The 14,564-nt window shown below is 44.9% G+C and overlaps 1 protein-coding gene and 3 non-coding genes across 5 annotated transcripts; 1 reads left to right on the forward strand and 3 right to left on the reverse strand.

Moving 5' to 3' along the window:
• Positions 1-8,259: 8,259 nt before the first annotated feature.
• On the forward strand, positions 8,260-12,374 carry LOC136552930 (serine/threonine-protein kinase AtPK2/AtPK19-like). 2 transcript variants are annotated; one of them, XM_066544504.1, is made up of 7 exons: positions 8,260-8,409; positions 10,021-10,883; positions 10,993-11,075; positions 11,161-11,281; positions 11,367-11,540; positions 11,632-11,736; positions 11,840-12,374. In XM_066544504.1, the coding sequence occupies exons 2-7, from the start codon at positions 10,224-10,226 to the stop codon at positions 12,155-12,157; spliced, it is 1,461 nt and encodes a 486-aa protein (XP_066400601.1). In that variant the 5' UTR covers positions 8,260-8,409; positions 10,021-10,223; the 3' UTR covers positions 12,158-12,374. The 2 variants fall into 2 exon arrangements, with proteins under 2 accessions (XP_066400601.1, XP_066400602.1); XM_066544505.1 differs by lacking the exon at positions 8,260-8,409 and adding an exon at positions 8,417-8,537.
• A 1,622-nt stretch (positions 12,375-13,996) lies between these two features.
• On the reverse strand, positions 13,997-14,080 carry LOC136553076 (small nucleolar RNA SNORD34). The gene has a single exon (XR_010782982.1). It is a non-coding gene; the product is annotated as a small nucleolar RNA SNORD34 (small nucleolar RNA).
• A 168-nt stretch (positions 14,081-14,248) lies between these two features.
• Positions 14,249-14,332, reverse strand: LOC136553074 (small nucleolar RNA SNORD34). The gene has a single exon (XR_010782979.1). It is a non-coding gene; the product is annotated as a small nucleolar RNA SNORD34 (small nucleolar RNA).
• Positions 14,333-14,478: 146 nt separating this feature from the next.
• On the reverse strand, positions 14,479-14,557 carry LOC136553078 (small nucleolar RNA SNORD34). The gene has a single exon (XR_010782984.1). It is a non-coding gene; the product is annotated as a small nucleolar RNA SNORD34 (small nucleolar RNA).
• Between the last annotated feature and the right edge of the window lie 7 nt (positions 14,558-14,564).

The raw sequence follows: 14,564 nt of genomic DNA on the forward strand, positions 1-14,564 counted from the left end.
AGGGCTAATGGACTCATACTAGCCGAATTAAAACCAAGGTTATACGAAGAACTAGTGGACTATGGGTCCAAATGGATTGAAGAATTACCGAAAGTAGTATGGGGGCTATGAACTCAAATAAGCAGAGCAATAGGCCACTCACCCTTCTTCCTAGTTTACGGGTCAGAGGCCGTACTACCCGCCGACTTGATATGAACATCCCCAAAAATAGAACAATATGATGAAGGAGAAGCAGAACACACAAGAAAGATTAGAACTCGACAGCTTAGAAGAAGTCAGAATAAACGCTACCCTCCAATCAGCTAGATACCTACAAGGTTTAAGACGGCACTACAACAAGAGTGCTCAACCTCGATCACTACAAGTTGGAGACTTAGTGCTAAGAAGGATACAAAAGACTGATGGACGACATAAGCTACTCAGTCCATGGGAAGGCCCGTTCATTGTCACAAAAGTCACCGGACCAGGCACATACAAGTTAATAACCGAAGATGGAAAAGAAGTCAGCAATACATGGCACATCAGCCAGCTAAGAAGATTCTACGCGTAAAAACAACTCAAGAAAAAACAGATATGCAAGCCACAAGGGACCTACGTTCACAATCAACGAAAGACAATACTCTTCAACAACATATGTATTAGTTTATACTCATGATCAATAAAGATGATATTCATCCATAGCATGTCTTGTCATGACTTCCAACGAGTTGTTTTCACGAAACAAAAAGCAAAATGGCTAAAAACATGCCTGAGCATTCCGGCCGAGAGCAAAATAGCTGAAAAAACGCTTGAGCCCGCCGATGAGGGTAGCTAAAAGCTAACACCCGAAACAAAAAGTAAAATGGCTGAAAACATGCCTGAGCATTCTGGCCGAGAGCAAAATAGCTGAAAAAACGCTTGAGCCCGCCGATGAGGGTAGCTAAAAGCTAACACCCGAAACAAAAAAGCAAAATGGCTGAAAACATGCCTGAGCATTCCGGCCGAGAGCAAAATAGCTGAAAAAACGCTTGAGCCCGCCGATGAGGGTAGCTAAAAGCTAACACCCGAAACAAAAAAGCAAAATGGCTGAAAACATGCCTGAGCATTCCGGCCGAGAGCAAAATAGCTGAAAAGACGCTTGAGCCCGCCGATGAGGGTAGCTAAAAGCTAACACCCGAAACAAAAAAGCAAAATGGCTGAAAACATGCCTGAGCATCCCGCCCAAGAGCAAAATAGCTGAAAAAACGCTTGAACTCGCCGATGAGGGTAGCTAAAAGCTAACACAAAGCAAATTGGTTGAGTCGACCGAAATTTTAACTTCAAAAGACCCTCCAGCACTTCGTTCCGAAAAGCAAGAGGCTCGGGGGCTATATCCAGATAGGAATACTTTTTCCTCAGAAAAGCATAAGCGCCACTCAAGAAAGCACTCGGATGCCGAAGTTTGTCGAGGCAACATTCTATACCGAGTCATTTTACATAGCACAGGCGAAAGGTTGTTAACGCAAAGATCTACATCTAACAAGTCATAGCACGGACAAAGCACTCAACGGATCACAAAGGAGGAAGAAAAGAAAAGTACTCGACAAATCGAGGGGCCTCGTTAGAATAAGGCACAGAGTTGTTTTACGGAGCAGAGACGGGAATAAGACAAGGTACTCAGCAAGTCAAGTAACTTCAACCGCACCTAGGCAAAGAATACATCGACAAAAATAAAGAATCTTCATTTAAAAAGGAGTGTAATATTACAAGAGGATGCTCAATCGAGTCAGGCGTTGTCATCAGAAAGGGAAATATCAATATTTAGACTATCTACAACCCTACTGGCTAGATCTTCAACCTCAGGATCCATCCTTTCAACGGCGTCAAGATATTCTTGGCTTTCAGCTTCTTCTACTATCTTGGAGAGAGGCACCTCTGGAGCAAGGACCCGGACCTGGGCCAGCACATTCTTGGTATATACTTGGGCACACCTCTTCATGAACTCTTGAAAACGAGTTGGAATCCGGGGAATGAACTGCGCCCAAGATTGCTCGTCATCCGCTGGAGTCTGGAGGACATCGGCTACTGAACGAAAAGATTTCCACAAAGCATTCCAATTCTCAGTAGCCGTCGCCAGCTTCCCGGACAAGCCTTCAATAGTTTTTTGGGCCTGCATAAGATCTCTGTCAGCTCCACGCCTAATCAGCCTAGCAAGGGCGAGTTCTTCCTCAGCATGAGTAATTACCTCCTCAGCTCTATTATGACTAGAACGGACAAGGGCCCTCATTTTATCAATACTCTCCGAGAGCTTCTGCTTCTCAACCCGGAGAGCTAGACAGAACACCCAAGAACAAGTCAGCGGAAAAAGAAGTCAAAATACAAGAAGAAACAGGCAGAACCCACGGCACCTTTGCATTCATTCTTCGCAGACTCCACCGCAGCATCTCTCTGTTTCTCCGTCTCCACTACCCGGGCGCGAAGGGCTTTCTCCTCCTTTTGGTGCATTTGACGCTCTGTCTCCAACTCAGCCCGAAGGAGGTCAAGATCGGCTTTCAGAGCGTCCACCTCCGAAGACAACTTCCTCTCATTTTCAGATGAGAAAAAGAAGCCAGAATGATCACGAGAAAAAGACTAAGCAAAAAGAGGCAAAGAGAAACAAAGCGTAAGGATAGAAGAAAAAACAAGCATGCAAAAGAGGAGCGGCAGTAAAACCTACCTGGAGCTTTTCACCAAAAGAAGTCGCGAGGGTCGACAAACTCCCCCAGGCTGTGGTCAGCTCCGATAACCGATGAGTGGCATCGAACTGTTGCACCACGTCACCGGACAAGGAGGGGCCATCGGAGGCAAGAGAAGGGGAAAGAGAGGCCGGCTAGGGCGAAGAAGGAACGACCAAAGCAACCTCCAGGGAAGCCGAAGCCAAACCCTCAGAAGGACCCGGCGCGACAGCCACAGTTACCTCCGGAGCAACCAAGTCCGCGACTCCGCCAGGTAGCTCTGAAACCCCTGCCGCGACTTCATCAACAGAATGTCATGAGTCTTGAGGCTCAGAACTCGTTGGCACGGCGAGAGGCAGAGAAGAAGTCGATGAAGAAATTAGAGAAGATGAAACACTGAAAAGTGACAAAAGGAAGCACCAATGAGAACCAGAGGAAGGAAGATAAAAGCCAAAAAGATAAAGCTAGAATCTACTCACCCGACTACTTTTTTCTTCGCGAAGCCAAGAGAAAGCCTCGCAGGGGGAACCACGATGACGAAGACGTCCCCGCCACCCGATAACGGGAGCGGGACAGCCGACAACGGAGCCACGGAAGAAGCCGGGGCTGGAGCCGTAGAAGAACTCCGCACCGGAGGAGCGGTACAGCTCGGGACAGAGGCAACCAAAGAACTCGACACCAGAGCTTCAGAAGAAGTCGGCGCGGGAGCCTCGGAAGAACTCACACCCGACCTCCGATTACTTCAAAAAGTTCAAGACTAAAATTCAAAACAAAGAGGAGAAATTCAATGCAACAAGAATATGAAAAACAACTCACCGCCACATGATGAGGGGGACTTCATCATCCTCTTCTTCCTCAGCCAATGAAACCAGAGCACCTGCTGAAAAGGAGATGAAAAGTACTCGGTTCAAGAGAGAAACATGAAAATAAAAGAACAAAGAGTATTAAATGTGCTCACCTAAGAGCATGCTAGCAACAACTGGAGTACCTGAGGGAGTACTTGGTTTGTGAGGCTTCTTGGAGACAGGCAAGCCAGATGAAGACCCGTCCATTCGCCCCCTCTTCGGGACACTGCGAGGACCGCGAGGGACTAGACGAGGAACATACTCTTCATATACATCAACAAATCTAAAAGAAACCCCAGGAAGGGCTGTAAAGGTTTGAGACTTACTAATTGCAGAAGTACTAGCTAGACGATCCCCAGTCTCTGCCACGGCAGGGAGAACATCAAGGGGGATCGGATCGACAAAGTTCCGCCCAAGCTCCTACGAAAAAAGATAAAACACCGAGACAAGGAAAAGCTAAGCAAGAACGGATGCAGCAAGAGTACATAAAGAACTCAAATAAAAAAGATAGACAACTCACAGCTGGGGGCGGGTTGATGGCCGAGAACTCAGAGACGGCAGGAGGAATGACGCTCACTCCTTTCAGCATCTTCTGGAGGCGCTCGAGTACCTCCTCACCGGTCAGCTCAAGAGCTGGGACCATGCGTGAAGGATCCTCGGCCCCAGAATACTCAAAGCCGAGATGTTCCTGCTCTTTCACGGGCTAAACCCAGCGACGAAGGAAGCTTGAAATAATACCAAAGCCGGTCAAACCCTGCTGTTTCAGCATGCTAATCCTATCAAGGAGTGGCTGGATCGCTTGAATCTCAGCAGGTGACTCAAGCTTCTTGTCCCATCGGTCATTCACCACAGGACCGGATCCGGAGTGGACGACAAGAGAAGGGATCAAATTGGCAGCGTAAAACCACTCGGCACGCCAATCTTTGACAGAATCGACCAGGTCATAATAAAAAAACTTAATTTTGAGACCCTGGCGAAACTGAATCCCGCAACCGCCGAGGGCACTGGTTTCTTCACGACGGGGTTGAGGTTTCAGACGAAAGAAAAAGCGAAAAAGAGATAGAGAAGGAGGGATCCCAAGGAAGGCTTCACAAAGGTGAACAAAAACAGAAAGATGGAGAACGGCATTGGGGGTTAGATGGTTCAAACTAACCCCGAAATAACCAAGAAACTGATGAAGGAAGGCGGAAGTAGGAAGACAAAGTCCAGCGCGGACAAAGGAAACAAAAAGGACAATCTCACCAGGACCCGGAGCCAGAACCCGATGCTCGCCCGGAACTCTCCATTCAGCGATGACTTTGCTTTGGATCAAGCCATCACTAACGAGCTCGCGCAGCTGGTCTTCGCTTGTTGTTGGAGCCGGCCAAACCTTCTAAGCTGCCCTCATGGCCATGAACTCCTGGTTTTCAATCAAAGACAGGGATGACTCCTCGTCCACGAAGATCGCCTGAGACTTGCTTGCGGTTTTCTTCTTTCCCATGAACTGGCAGAAGCAAAAAAGGCGCTAAGGAAGATGAAGCTACAATGATGGTGCTCGGGTGATGGCGACAATGACGGCGGCGGATTTCTGAGAACTAGGGTTTAAAGGCAAGAGCTGGGCGACAAGGGAAAGGAAGATAAAAGATCTTTAAATAGATTTCTCAGTGATACAAACGGCCCACAAGGCCCGTTAAAGCACAGTGTGGGAACGCAACGGTCCATTTACCGACGCAGCTAAAACGACGGAGGGCACGAATCCTCACAACGGTAAAAACCAACGGGCAGATTTCAGACTTATCCGTCCAACGCCACGGCAGGATTATCAGATTGATACAAGAACAACCCGTCAAACCAAGAAGAAAGAAAGAAGAAAGAAAGGGCTACCTCACGAGGAACAAAAGAACCCGGTTATGTAAGAAAGAACTCGGTAGTCTCATGAACGACAGGGATCACAACAGAAAAGTCAAAGACAGCTTAGAAGACAAGATTCGTTACATTACAAGCGACTTCAAAAATAGAAAATTACAAATCTTACAAGACTCAACGAACTCAGCACCACAAAAAGCAAAGTAGCAAAGAGGAACACGGACACGACTAGGCTCTGGAACGACTACGTGTCCCAAATTGCTACTCGGAAGGACAAACCACCATTAGTTACACTGTTTTCTTCAAAGGACGGACGCAGTGCATCCAAGGCGGAAATCGACAGCACGGCAGGGCAACATGGAGCATAGAAGGCCGGTAGGCATCTGTCTACCTAAGACCGATGTGATGCTGGATATGGTGTTGATCTACACCGGACGGTTTCAAGACAGGCGACGAGAATCAACCCAGAACTGCCGGATGAAGGAATGAAGCCCACATCACAAGACTTCCTCCAACTACCACCACGTACATCCTGGCATAATGCTGTCGTGGGATTAGCCTACCTCTAATCCCTATCACAAGACTTCCTCCAGCTACGACAAGACACATAGAAACTACAAAACATGCCCGGGGGCTGCTCTACTTCACAAACTACCATGTTCATGACCACCAAGGTTTCAGCAGAATATCCAATGAATGAAAACAAGCACTCCGGGACAGTATTTATAGACCAAAGGATCGGCGCACATGGACTAGGAGTACCAACGAAATAAGCCTAACAAAGGACACAGTGAAAAGACAGGACATAATAATGGACGACTCAGGCGAGAGGAAACAGTACTCGAAGACGGGCATATTTGGAAGAATATAACAGCACAGTACAACCCGTGAACAAAAGGCGTTTACACTCAACCACCACCATACAACTACATCTGACAACAGCAGACTATCAAAGAATACGCCAAAACCATGCATCCGAGTTCTTCCTGAACAAAACGACACGGATATACGCTTGAGGGCTCGGCCAGCATCATAGCTTAATCAACACTGAGCTAGGGAGCTCGGCCCTCATTTTCAACTACTCCCGGAGGCTCGGAACCAAAGACAAAGGACCAAGAATACAAGAAACTCAAGACTACAACGACGACACATCAAGACTCTTCATCCGACTTCTTTTCTAAACATAGCCCCAGAATTTTTTGAAGACAAGAATCTGGACCCTCCAACTTTTGCAAACAAAAGCAATACTCAGTGAGCGAGTGTAATTTTTACGAAAAATTGCACCCACCCAAAAAGAACCCGGACATAAGCTCGGAGGCTACTTGCCGCGAAACTATTCGGATGATGGTTTAATCCAAGACTAAAGGGCCGCTTCGGAAAGGTGCCGCAAAACTACTCGGATGATGACATAATCCAAGTCTCGGGGACTACTTCAGAACACAAATTTTCAAACAACATAAAGGATCAAGACCCTCCAACTTTTTGTTCCAAATAGCAAGAGGCTCGGGGGCTACACTCAGTGAGTGCACTTTTTCTTTGAAAAAGCGCACGTCACCAAAAGGCTTCCTCAACATAGACCACTTCAAGATATTACGACAAAAAGAACCCGAAACAAGCCATGTTCGAGTTCTTTTTGATAAAATTTCAACGAACAATCAGAGCAACTTCAAGACAAGATCTTCCAGCTCCTTGTTCCAAATAGCAAGAGGCTCGGGGGCTACAACCAGATGGATGCACTTTTTCTTCAAAAAGCACTCACCACCCAAAGATCCCAAGAAGCGCTACAAGGTTTCACTCCAGAAAACACTCGGATGACATTTTGTTCCTACTCAACAAGACTAGAAGGAGCAGAGCGAGATTTTCAGAGCTCAACCATGAAGTGCTCGGGGGCTTGTCGATACGGGACCCACAGGATACCCCACAAGGGAGAAAGGAGATCTAGTCCAACTAGGATTCTTCCCATATAATCGTAGTAGTAGAACTATTAGGTAATCCTATTAGGAAATCTCATTGTAAATCGACTAGGACTCTGGCCTCCTGACTATATAAAGGAGGGCAGGGCTCCTGAGAAAAAAGGCAGATCATAATCAATCCAACGCAAAGGCTAAGGCCGACTGGACGTAAGGTTATTACTCGATCTACGATCGAGGGCCTGAACCAGGATAAATCGGCTGTCTCTTGCGTAAACCATCGAGTTCGGCATACGCCGAAGCCCGAACATACTGCCCCGGGTACCCCCGTGGCAGGCTATCGGTGGTGAAACATCGACAACCGCCCCACCCATTCTTATCCTGCACCTGTCCTATCATGCATAGTTGTACTTGTACGCCATGCCTCCTTAGGCCTCGTTCGCTTCGTTGAAAAAATAAATCGAAACACTATTTCGATTGATTTATTGTGAGAGAAAAATACTATTTCAACTAAAAAAATAAGCTGAAAAGACATATTATAAGAGAAACAGTGTGAGAAACGAAGTGCCTCTCGTTACTTTGCCAATTCGAACAACATAATAAAAAAATGGACACAAAGTGTCAGTGTGAGACACGAAGTTGTTGTAAACAACTAAGTGAGAAAGCTATACAAGCGCAGTGTTAGCTAGCTGGGCTCGGCCCAGCGCGTAGCTGGGCCCCTGCCTACCTGGGCTCCTCACAACGACGGGCTCCCCATGTCCAGTGAAAACTCCGCTGGCGCTGCGCGCTGCCGTTGGTCAACAAAGGTTTCCCGCGAGTCGGAAAAAGATAACGAGCATCGAGCAGATCCAGATGGAAACAAAATCGACCTGGCGGCTGAGCAGGTCCTGGCCCACCCCTTGACACTGACCGGTGGGCCCTCCTTCGCCAACGTGCCTGGACTGGCGTGCGCCATTTCGGAAGCCACGCGCCCCCATCCCAGGGAGCCTTCCGCTTTCCCCTCCCTCCTTCCTCCTCGGCACTCCCCACTCCCCGCCACCAACCAACCAACCCGCGCGCGGCGCGCCCCGAAGGAGAAGAGCGGGTCGGAGGTCCGAAGTCGGAGCTGAGCGCGCCCCCATCTTCCATCGGCGAGAGGTAGCACCGCGGAATTCCTCTGCTCCCTCCTTCGCCTGCGCCGCATCCCGCATCTTTTTCGCGAGTGTTTCGTCACACACAGGGGTTCCCACTCGCTAGCGATCCGCGGGCTCCGGAGATAACGAACGGTTCGATCTCTTGATCCTGGCATGTTCGCCCGTAGTTTTCGCTTGATCGGTTCCCTCATTCGATTCCCCCATGCAAATCCTGCTGTCCCTTTTTTTTTTGGCGGATTGGTTGCTTGCGCTGTTACGATTTTGTCATTTGGATGTGGGCATGTGGTTGTGCTGGGAAGCAGAGCAGCGATTTTACCAATTGTTTGATTGCCTTGACCGGAGCCGCCGGGCTGCCAATCGTTTGCCCATGCAGGTATCTGAACTGCGCTTAATTACGAGCTTGTTGGCAGCCAGCCGAGCCGGGATCCCACAGACCCACACTATGTGATTTCATTTGGTGCAAACTAGTAACTGCTACAAGATAGTATGTATAGGATGATAGGATTGGAGAGTACATGCCTAGAGTATCTCTTAATGGCGTCGCTAGGATAGTCAGATTAATGAGGATTTGGTAAACCTTTAGAATATAAGCATAGGTCCTGCTTTGTTAGGAAGCAAAAAATCATGTGATTTGTTGCTTTCCGTAAAAACAGGGGTTGTGCCTCTATTCTAAAGTTTTGGAGCTAAGTTTTGGGAACTGATGGTCCTTGCTTTGCTCTAATGCTTCATTCATTCATAGCTGTGGATGTGTCATGGTGCTCCTAGTCTAATCCCTGGTGGTCTGATCTGTCACTACTAAAACCGTCACGCCGTAGGGATTAACAATTTAATTCGGTGCCATTCAAGGGATATCGGTTTTAGCAGTGGCAGACCAGGCATTAGAGTTTATCAAGATTCTCAGCACATTGTTCATGGTTCAACTTCATTACCTATAGGCTGTTAAGGGCATGTTTGGATGACAGTCTTTTAAAGAGTCATGATATCAACAACTTGTTTTATAGAGTAGGTGCATGGCATCCCAAGTGTATTTCTAATCTATGACTCCAAAAGGCTACAGTTTTAGAAATATCTAGATTTTCTAAACTACAAGATTTGTTATTGCATCCAACTATTTTAGAAAACCGCTGTAGTTTCCTAAAACTCCAAGAAAACTTAGTGTTCAAACAGCTCCTAAGTTGCATACTTACCCATTTGCTTGTTGATTGCTGCGCTGGAGTTTCTAATGCACTAGGCAAGCGGTGCTGATAACCCAGTGCTGTAGAACGTTGCCTACTTATGGAGATTTTACAGCATTTAGCTACATTTTTTATTCGCAAGATAGAATGTTTGTTTAGCTTTTATAGCATTGTTCAGGTTTTCTCCTTTTCTTTTTTTGGTGTGGGTGTGTTTGGGAGGGGGTGTGGGGTTATCAGATATATCTGCAATGTCAATGAATGTAGGAATCCTAGTAAGGCAACTAGTTTCACGAACTTTCTAGGATTTGTAACCTGTTATTGTAGCTTTCTCTGTAAAATAATTCTTTTCAAGCTACTGTATGATAAAAGATGGGTTTTTTTCTCTCCTGTTCCTCTTCTGGTAAAAGGGAAGGCTAACCAAATATCTACTTTGTCTTCAGCTTTGTCTGTTTCAGCTTCATGAGTTCTGGGAAAGCACTGGCATCCAACATCCCTTATTCAACAGTGAACAGCAGCAGCATCTTTCTCTGCCTTTTCACGGGATACTTGGGAATTCTTGGTGGAAGGTTCAGTGGAGGAAGCCTAATTTAGACACTGTGATAGAAGCTTGGCCTAAGAGTTTGTAGGCTTTCGAGCTTTTGAAATGGTTTCTTCTCAGCCATCCTCTCTAACTGCAATCCTCGCACAGGGCCCCAACCTCTGCCCAGTAAAGATACTTCTCCCAATGGGCCCTCCAGATGTTGTCTCCTCAGATAACATCGAGTACGATTTCTCTGATGTTTTTGGTTCCACCCCAGTCCAAACACCAACAAACCTTGGTGGTCTTGGTCCGGACAGTCCTTCACCTACTGTTGAGTCCAATGAAGAATTTTACAGTGATCCTATTATCATCATCAACCGATCCCATTCTCTTGTTGGTCCAACATCACTTGTTAGCCGCTCCTTGCGACTTAGCAAGCTTAGTCTAGGAAAAACTGAGGGATCATCAGAACTTGTAAAGTGCCTCTCAGAAGAAAAGGAAGGGGACCAAGGGCAGCTCAGTGATGAAGAGCTTGGTAATGCTATGACGGAGGATGAGGGCGTTGGGCTTGATGACTTCGAAATCTTGAAGCTTGTTGGCCAAGGGGCATTCGGTAAAGTATTTCAGGTGAGAAAGAAAAACACCTCAGAGATATATGCAATGAAAGTTATGAGGAAGGACAAGATATTAGAAAAAAACCATTCTGAGTATATGAAAGCCGAGAGAGAGATATTGACAAAAGTCGACCACCCTTTCATAGTGCAGCTGAGGTACTCATTTCAGGTAAACTGTTTGTGTGCATACTCTCATCCTTATTCACTGTACAGAAAAATATATTAAGTTTGGTGAAATTCTAGTACAAATTTTTTATTGTAATGCTCTAACTGTGCAGACGAAATATCGACTTTACCTTGTCCTGGACTTCATAAACGGGGGGCATCTTTTCTTTCAGCTCTACAAGCAAGGATTGTTTAGGTATCTTCCATTTTTCGCTAGGTAGTTTTATTTGCCAAAAGGTAGTAACACTAGTACTGAAACTAAACTGGTTTTACATAACAAGGGAGGAGCTTGCACGAATCTATACAGCTGAAATTGTATATGCCGTAGCGCATCTTCATGCTAATGGAATTATGCATAGGGATCTCAAGCCCGAAAACATCCTTCTGGATGCTGATGGCCATGTAAGAATCACTGACGATGACTGTCAACCTTCCTTTTCCAGTTCCTCATTTTGCTAACATCTCGTCATTCGCCCTACCTTTCTAGGCCATGCTCACAGACTTTGGCCTTGCAAAGGAATTCTGTGAAAATACCAGATCAAACTCGATGTGTGGCACTCTTGAGTACATGGCCCCGGAAATTATTCTTGGCCGGGGGCATGATAAGGCTGCTGACTGGTGGAGTGTGGGAATCCTGCTCTTTGAAATGCTTACAGGCAAGGTGAGTTGCGAGGTTCAGAACTTCTCAACGGATGTTGCCATCTCATTTGCTTTTGTTTCTAATTATTCATACCCTTGGCAACACATTGCAGCCACCATTTGTTGGGAATAGGGACAAAGTTCAGCAGAAGATTATAAAAGATAAACTGAAGCTTCCTTCATTTTTGTCTAGTGAAGCTCATTCCCTCCTGAAAGGCGTAAGCTTTTACATCCATTTCCCTTGATCGCGTCATTCATTTAATCAGTGCACAAGCGTTAGCTTAATTTGATCTCACGTTCCCTGTCCCCTCCATTTTCCAGCTCCTGCACAAGGAACCCAACAAGCGGTTGGGCAGCGGCCCCGGAGGCAGCAATGAGATAAAGAACCACAAGTGGTTCAAGCCAATCAATTGGAGGAAGCTGGAGGCCCGGCAGATCCAGCCAAGCTTTCGGCCGAATGTAGCTGGGCTTACCTGCATTGCCAACTTCGACGAGTGCTGGACGAAGACGCCCGTGCTGGACTCTCCGGTGACCACCCCCGCTGGCGGCGGGCACAGCCACTTCGCAGGCTTCACCTACGTCAGGCCTGCACCGATCCTTGAGGAGGTGAACGCATCCGGCTCGAGGCTGAAGGACTAAGGATGTTTAGTGCATTGAAAATGTGCTTAAAATTTTGATCGAGTGACATGTTATGGAACGCGACTTATGTGCAGAAGAGACGCTGGTTCTGTATCGTCTATTAAAACATGTAGCGTTAGCATGGAAATACCGGATATGGACAATTAGCTCTGGTTCTAGCTTTTGTACTCGAAAATATGTTCATAAGGTCAAATATGATAATGGTAAATGTTAAGGCGATGTTGGCACTGTTTGGTTGGGATTTGGGAGCTTCTCTCATCCTTTGATCGGCTTTAATCACACTATTAGCCAAGCGAAAGTCACCTCCATCCACTAAAAGGAAAATGCCTGCACCCTAACATTGAACATTTAAATTTTAGACCAAAAAAAGAAAAGAAAATGCATGTACCCCAACATGGAAATCTAAAGAGGAGGTTTATTTAAATGGAAATTCACACAATTTACTCGTTAAATGGTATGCATGGTGACTTTGTTTGGTGGATTTAGAGGGAGCTAAAGAGAATGGTTTACTTGTTAATGGTATGTGCATGGTGACTTCGTTTGGTGGATTTAGAGGGAGCTAAAGAGAATGTTTATTGAAATAAATCAGGAAAAACATGCAAATTAGAAGATGATAATTAAAAAAAAAGAAATTTCACACAATCTACTCGTTATGTATATGGTGGTTTTAGAGGAGGCTAAAAAGGAGGATTATTAAATAAATTAAATAAATCAGATAGAATCCGTAGGAAAAAAATTTAAGTGTGTGGATTGATCGTATTACATGACAGAGGAAGTAGACCTTTAGAGTGGTTTTAATCGCAAAAAAAGGAGGGCTATTAATCGCCAAAAAAGGAGGGCTATTAATTAAAGAAATTACATGATAGAGGAAGTTGATCTTTACAGCTTAGGACATATTATTATCCTCCGAATGCGATACAAATAAAGCCCCTAAGTATACGTAGCAACATTAAATGTAATATATTTATCCTAAATGGAGAGAGTAACATTTATGATCCAACTTTGCGTTATAATAAATATAAAAATAACGCTAGTCTTTATTTGTAACACATAATATAGCCCCTAAATGGAGAGAGTAACGAGTAGCGTTATTTATCCTAAATGGAGAGAGTAACATTTATGATCCTAAAAATACGTAACACATAATATAAAAATAATTTTTATAATAAATATTGTAATGCCAGTCTTTGCGTTATTAACTTCTGATATTCATGATCCAACTTTAAAAACAAAATACTTGGGACAAATCTTGATGAACTCGTGTTTGTGACCGCAAGAAGTAGTTTAACCGACTGATAATAGCCAGCTATCACAGGATTATGATCGCAGGGAGTCGCTTATCAGGATGCATGACAGTGACACTCGCCATCTGCCACAGAACTGCGACATCATTTGATGAATCTTCTGAATGCAGACAAAGGGTATTGTTGACAGATCTTGCTCAACATTGCACAGCAGAATATGTAGTCAGCAAATAATCTAATATTGTCGAATTGGTATGGCCCCAATTCCAGCCATATATAGATAATAAAGCAAATCATAAACTGAAACTCAGCTGCATTAACATGGCACAAGAAAAAAAAATACACGGCCACAATGGTCGCAATGCAAAATTGGTTGCCAAAACAGAGCACAAGCTCAATTCTAACATCATATGGCAGCACACAGGATTAATAATGCAAAGCTTTGTTTTGTGTTCAGGCCTTCCGACGACCAACTTGCGCAACGAATCCAGCTTTGATTGGAGCAACGGACCTTGAAGATCCACACTATCGATAGCAAAAGAAATGGCTCATTAGAGTTGGAATCAAATATGAGTCTTCCATTCTGATTTCAAAGAATAGCCTCAGAACTTTGCAGATAATATCAATGTTTTACTCAAACAATGTAGGCAAATAATTCTGAAACTCATCATAGGCTACAAGAATAAACACGCACAAGAGTGAAGTAGCGAATTTCAGCACGGGAAATGTTTGGTTGGTAGGAGAAAACTCAAGGTTATATTCATAAGCAACAATACCTATATAAACATAAAATAAGTGATGGTGAAACTGATAGCAGATATATTATCGCACAAATTTATGACTCTATGTAAGCCTCAGTAATTGCACTTCTTATCACAGAAGACTAGTCAAACAATGTAGGCAATAAAGGTGCAATTCATCATTGGCAAAACCATATAGTGGAGTGATGGTTCTATGCAAGTGTCAACTAGAACTCTGGAAGTGTTCACCAAGTAAAAGTAACATGGAATGGAAGTGAAATGAGAATGAAAAGGCAACAACAAGAAGGTATAATATTTGGTCTTCCAATATGATCATGAAAGACTCAGATTTTGCAGATGTTATCACAAACTCAAACAATGTAGGCAAATGATTCTGCAACTCATCATAGTCTAGAACACAAT

The sequence above is a fragment of the Miscanthus floridulus genome, chromosome 4 (genome assembly GCF_019320115.1).
Source record: "Miscanthus floridulus cultivar M001 chromosome 4, ASM1932011v1, whole genome shotgun sequence".
In the NCBI taxonomy this organism is placed as follows: Eukaryota; Viridiplantae; Streptophyta; class Magnoliopsida; order Poales; family Poaceae; genus Miscanthus; species Miscanthus floridulus.

Bases quoted from the DNA above. Each gene is read 5' to 3' on its own strand.
- LOC136552930 (XM_066544504.1), top strand. From the start codon at position 10,224: ATGGTTTCTTCTCAGCCATCCTCTCTAACTGCAATCCTCGCACAGGGC. The intron at 11,076-11,160 runs GTATCTTCCATT...TTACATAACAAG, and splicing joins TACAAGCAAGGATTGTTTAG to GGAGGAGCTTGCACGAATCT. The intron at 11,737-11,839 runs GTAAGCTTTTAC...TCCATTTTCCAG, and splicing joins CTCATTCCCTCCTGAAAGGC to CTCCTGCACAAGGAACCCAA.